The sequence below is a fragment of the Neomonachus schauinslandi genome, chromosome 15 (genome assembly GCF_002201575.2).
Source record: "Neomonachus schauinslandi chromosome 15, ASM220157v2, whole genome shotgun sequence".
In the NCBI taxonomy this organism is placed as follows: domain Eukaryota; kingdom Metazoa; phylum Chordata; class Mammalia; order Carnivora; family Phocidae; genus Neomonachus; species Neomonachus schauinslandi.
The window spans coordinates 35960634-35966272 of NC_058417.1; the positions used below are offsets into that span (position 1 = coordinate 35960634).

Sequence of the window (5639 nt, forward strand, 5' to 3'; positions counted from 1 at the left end):
TTTAGAGAAACATTGTGTTTAATGGTAAAGCTTAGCACACTCCAGCACCAGGCATGGCCTGAAGTCGAAGCAGCAGGGACGGGTAGGTGACCCTCATGGAACCTCACATGGCGAAGAGGATGAGGAAGGCAACCATCAAACAGAAGAGCCCCATGGCCTCAGACAGGGCAAAGCCCAGAATGGCATAGGAGAAGAGCTGCTGCTTGAGAGACGGGTTCCTGCCAGGGACAGAGATCGATGCCAGCCGGGGGAAAGGAAGGGGTGAGGGAATGGACGGTGGAGGACACAGGTAGGTTGTCAGTGGTGGGCATGGGGGTACTGCTGAAACTGGGAGAGGGCCTAACCTACATTTATCCTGGGGATTTAGACAGGTAAGCAGAGTACCAACATGGTAAGTTTAAGTGAGCCAGGTTGGAAACATATTTAAATGATTCAGGGATCACAGGAGAAAACAAGAGGTCAATGAAATCAACCCCAAGCTAGTGGGAGCTCCTGCTGAGGCTTCTCCCAAATGGGGTGGAATTTATGGTAGGAGATACTCTAGGCCACCCCCAAACTTACCTGGCATAGCCAATGATCAAGCTGCCAAACACTGTTCCAATGCCAGCCCCTGAACCAGCCACACCAACTGTGGCAGCCCCAGCGCCAATAAACTTGGCTGCTGTGTCAATGTCCCGGGAGACAACACTGGTCTGGAACTCCCGCCGGGCCACCTGGAGCGGGGAGCTGCTATAGGATGGCTGGAAAGGCAAGTAGGGAAGGAGACGTAGTGAGGCATAAGGACAGGTGGCTGACTCCCATTCCCTCGCCCGACCCACCTGGGCTCCGAAACCACTGGCCAATTGCCTGGCAGGTAGAGAATGCTCAGATTGCAGACAAGGCTGGGAATTAGTCCTCGGGCCCATTTTCCGACAGGGCCAGGGAAATTTTGTGCCGTTAGGGAAACCTCACTTTTGCAAACTTCTCACCTACAATGTTCACCTTGGGGTACTTAGAGCTATTAAAGCATGATACTCTAACTGTCCTCCCACTCTGGCCTACAGGTCACTATCTTGAGAACCCCTCCCTGGGGAAATGAATTAATTTTTAAGATTTTTATTTTTAAGTAATAAATACACCCGATGTGGGGCTCGAGCTTACAACTCCGTGATCAAGAGTTGCATGCTCTACGGACTGAGCCAGCCAGGTGCCCCTGGGGAAATTTATAGGAGGGCCCACATTCCTTTACCTGTTTAGCTGGGATCTCTGGCCTACTCAAGAAGGAGGCAGACACAGGCCTGATCAGATCCCTGGTACAACAGCGGATCTGTCAAATCAGAAAGATACATTCCTCCAAATCAAGCAAGGGAAACAGGATAAACGTAGATGCTGAACTTCTATCAAAAATGACAAGATTATAAACAGAAAAAAAGCCCATGTGTTTCAAGGTCAATTAATGCATTCCTGTTTCTACCAGATAGGCCGGCACAAGTGACAGCCGTCCAAGACCCAGGTGTAGTTAGCAGTGGCAACTTTCCCATTTAAACCCAGGTACCAAAGTTCATTTCTACGGGCACAGCCCTTACCAGTATCCCAGAATGGAAGAACCCACACTAACATCAAACCGGGTACAGGAAGGGTTTGTACCCAGATCACCCAAAGAATCCGAAGAGGGAAATATTATTTTGTTAGCGTGTACTCACTGGTACACACCCTGAATGGACTGGGCCAGTAAGCCTGGTGAGGCTCCTCGAACAACCATCTAAGCAGAGGCCCCTGTAACCTGGCTTTCTTGAAACATGTCAACATAATGCAGTGATTCTCAAACATGGCTGAACATGGGAATCACCTGGAGAGCTCCAGCCAAGCTTGAGAATGACTACTTCAGTGGGCTGTCTGGCTACGGCCAAGCCAGACTCGTGTAAAGATCCTATCCCAACTCTGACCACATTCCAAAGCCAAGAAAGCTTCGTTTCCTGGTCTAAATAAACAGGGGGTAACTGCATTACTACAGCCTCCCCAAAGAGCCTACAGCACCTGGATGCCAAGCTCCTCTGAGTTCATTCATTAAACATCGACAGCTCCCACATCTGGCACTACGGATCACCCCGGAGCCGCAGCTTACCAGAGCCGGAGAGATGAGTAGTGCCCCGGTGGTCTGCATTTTCTCAGTCTGCAGAGGGAAAAAAAGATTCACTCACAGCCTAGTCGTTTGCTTATAGTCGCGACCTTCGGTCGTCCCCTTCACCCCGCCCGCCCTCCCAGGACCACGTTCTTCCTTGCACCGTGCCCCAGCTGAGGAGAGCATTAGAGGTCAGAGGGACAGCGCGAAAGGGTCTGCAAAAGAAGGTCACGGAGATCTTCAGTAGGGGAAGGAGGCCCAAACCCCAGGAAGGAAATGTTGCTGAAGAGTATGGTCTCCAAGGAAGACTTTTGGAGGTAGATACTGGGTCGGTGCCGGGCAGAGTCCTAACCATTTTACACAGCTGTCCCCAGCCCGCCTCGGTGGGCACAGTTAATCGCTCATTACCGTTGGTAATTAACATTAATTGTTAAGGATATAGGCACCCATCGCTTCTCCCGGCCCGGAGGACAAATGCCCCTCCACACAGCCCAGCCCACACCCCTGCCCATCGCTGGCTTCCGACCCCGAGTCACCTGCACTCCCACTGCCCCGCTGCCCCTACTCCGACCACAGCGCTTGCCCAGCTCAAGGTGACTGACTCACCTCCCGGCTTTAGCTCTAGGTCTCAGCGCTCAGCTCCCCCACCCACGTGTCCCGGGATCCCCCCACTCTCATTGGCCGCAATCCCCTCGAATCCTCATTGGCTAACGTCCTCAAGTCCTCCTTTCTTATTGGCTTTCCGCAGCTTCTTCCTCTCTCTCCACAGGAGCTTCGTGGCAGTTCCCGCCTCCATACGGGTGAAGGCGGGGTTTTCCTCCGAGATCTGGCTTCCGATTGGTCGATCCCTGAAATGCTCAACCATAGAGTCGGCGGGGCTCAGAGGTTCCAGAACCTCCCGCACAAAATGGCGGCCAAGGTGGAAGCTGCAGAAAAAGGCGTAGGAGAGATGACCGGACGCCTTACGCAGACAGACACGTGACCCTGGGCCTGCGCCTTCATTCGGGCGCTTGGGCCTTCAGGCACGTTGTATGTCGGGATTTGTAGTCGGGTCGAAGGCCCCAAGGACGGCTGAGATCCCGCGAGACGTTCCTCCCGAAGCCGGGAGAGCCAACGCCTTTGCAGCAATTCGCGCCCTCGTGATTCGTGAAAGCCTTCCTTCCGCCTTGGCGAATAGAGGCCGCCCGCTGGCCTTAAAAGTTAACTAGTGGGTGAGCGCGGTTTTGTGGTTGTCGACCGGAGTTCAGCAGCCCCGGACTACCAGCCAGATTTTTTTTTTTTGTATTGTAAAAAACAAATTCTAAGGATAAAACACTTAAAACTCCTGTAGAATAACGAGCAAAGGGTAGGAACAGGCAGTCCGCTAAAGAAATAGAAATTAAAGGAAATAATACCTAACTTCGCTGATCAAAGAATAGAAATTTAAGCATATCATTTGGCATTTATCAAAAGAGCAGAGTTCTTTTTTTTTCTTTCCATTTACCCCCCCTTTTCTTTTGGGCAACCTCTATTTTCCTGTGGGGGTGCACTGTTCCTGGAAGTACTGCAATACCAGGTCTATGCGTGAAGTGGATGGAGCCACTTCTATCTCCTAGTTCCAAAAATCCATTTAATATATTGTCCTCGGGTAGAGGACATATCAGATATTAAACTAATAAGAACCCATACTACACTTGATCTTAGCTAAAAGGCCTAAAAGCGATCAGAATTTTTTTTTTAATTTTACTTATTTGAGAGAGAGAGTGAGACAGAGAGAGAGAGAGAGAGAGAGAACATGAGAGGGGGGAGGGTCAGAGGGAGAAGCAGACTGCCTGCTGAGCAGGAAGCCGGATGCGGGACTCGATTCCGGGACTCCAGGATCACGACCTGAGCTGAAGGCAGTCGCTTAACCAACTGAGCCACCCAGGCACCCAGAATTCTTTTTATTAGTATCAGCCAGGCACTATCCTATACTATTGCTGGTGAAAGTATGTGTTAGGAAACCTTTCCAGAAAACAATGTGGGTTGGAAGAAAATAAAATATTAATAGTTAATTCTGGGTAGTGTAGTAAGGTTGATTTATATTTTTATGAGTCTATAATAGAAAAAAATTAAAAATTATACTAATCTGGAAGGCTAGACCTCTGGACTCTTAGAAAAAAATATTTTAAGATGGAGATGTATTTAGCTTGCCAGCCTGGTATAATGGAAGGAGTGTAGAGTTTTGAGATAACACAGGCTTGAGTTCCTATCTTGGCTCTGCCATGTGACTGGATATGCATTTCTCTGAGATTACCAAATCTCTCTTGGGTTTAGTGTTATAAGCTACCATTGGTTGAGGCCTCATCAAATGGCAAGTATTGTATTAAGTTCCTTCAACTCTTATATGATTTAATCTTAGAACAACCCTTTAAGTAGGTATTATTATCCCCATTTTACAGATTACCTCATTTCACAGAACATCTTTCTCCAGTTTGACATATTTGGTTAAGAGGTAAAGTCAGTATTTGAACCCAAGTGTGTCTGGGTCCAAAGCAGAAGCTCTTAACCTAATGGCTATGGAGGTTCTTGGGCCTCCTAAAACTGAGGAACATGTAAAACAGGGTTAATACTACTTGCCTTATAGAAATATGAAATAAAATAAATGTGAGGCAAAGGTCGGTGGCTGGTGAATTGTCTCCTTCTGTTCCTACTCTAAGAAAAGTTATATTTTCGGGACGCCTGGGTGGCTCAGTTGGTTAAGTGTCTGCCCTGGGCTCAGGTCATGATCCCAAGGTCCTGGGATCAAGCCCCACATCGGACTCCCTGCTTAGCGGGAAGTCTGCTTCTTCGTTTGCCTGCTGCTGCCCCTGCTTGTGCTCTCTCTATCTCTCTCTCTGTCAAATAAATAAAATCTTAAAAAAAAAAAGTTATATTTTCATGTGGATTATCTCTTTGTCTACATGTATTAATTTTTTTTTCACATACAGATTGGTCATATAGCTCTACTCCTAGCATACACTCGAAGTTGTCAAGGTCATCCTGTGACCTACTGGAATTCAAGCCGTTCAATGTGAATTTTGGAGTCAAACTAGCAGGTTTCAAGTCCTGGCGCTGCCGCTTACTAGTATGTGATTTGGGCAAGGTTCTTAATCTCTTCAAGACTCAGTCTTCATCTATAAAAGGGAGATACTCCTTTTACAACAGGATTGTTATAAGGAGTAAATGAGATGGTATATGTGGAGGTGGTCTTTAATTATTGAAATAAAAAGTACTAGTAAACCAGGAGTGGGTGTGAAGTCAAAGGTAGTTGGGAAACCTCAAATCTGGACCTGGCATCTTGGGTCAGACTAAACTATCTTGGAGGAGGCCAAAAAACTGTGGGAACTCAGATAATTGCCTTGTAGGCAGAAATGCTATTGACGAAGGTGGCAAAGAGCAAACCTGTGTATAATAAGCCAGGAGGGGCCCTCTTTCCAAAGGCATTTCTGACTCTTCAAAATCCTCCTTTCCCACCTAGAGTCTTACCGCAAGATCTTCTCTTTCTTCCTTTAAGCCCAGTTCCTCGGGGTGCCTGGGT

At 48.0% G+C, this 5639-nt stretch overlaps 1 protein-coding gene and 1 non-coding gene across 3 annotated transcripts; both read right to left on the minus strand.

Annotated features, from left to right (window-relative positions):
* On the minus strand, positions 1 to 2786 carry ATP5MC1 (ATP synthase membrane subunit c locus 1). Of its 2 annotated transcripts, none has more exons than XM_021704020.1 (5): positions 2708 to 2786; positions 2105 to 2152; positions 1229 to 1306; positions 562 to 740; positions 1 to 218 (listed from the first exon to the last, which is right to left on the minus strand). In XM_021704020.1, the coding sequence occupies exons 2-5, from the start codon at positions 2141 to 2143 to the stop codon at positions 104 to 106; spliced, it is 411 nt and encodes a 136-aa protein (XP_021559695.1). In that variant the 5' UTR covers positions 2144 to 2152; positions 2708 to 2786; the 3' UTR covers positions 1 to 103. The 2 variants fall into 2 exon arrangements, with proteins under 2 accessions (XP_021559695.1, XP_021559694.1); XM_021704019.1 differs by having other exon boundaries at positions 2638 to 2734.
* Positions 2787 to 3619: 833 nt separating this feature from the next.
* On the minus strand, positions 3620 to 3804 carry LOC123326809. The gene has a single exon (XR_006541350.1). It is a non-coding gene; the product is annotated as a U2 spliceosomal RNA (small nuclear RNA).
* Positions 3805 to 5639: the final 1835 nt, after the last annotated feature.

What these genes read in the sequence shown, in the direction of transcription:
- ATP5MC1 (XM_021704020.1), bottom strand. Translation starts at nt 2,143, where the DNA reads ATGCAGACCACCGGGGCACTACTCATCTCTCCGGCTCTG. An exon ending in TACTCATCTCTCCGGCTCTG is followed by an intron (nt 1,307 to 2,104) that starts GTAAGCTGCGGC and finishes CTGATTTGACAG; the next exon opens with ATCCGCTGTTGTACCAGGGA. An exon ending in TTGATCATTGGCTATGCCAG is followed by an intron (nt 219 to 561) that starts GTAAGTTTGGGG and finishes TGTCCCTGGCAG; the next exon opens with GAACCCGTCTCTCAAGCAGC.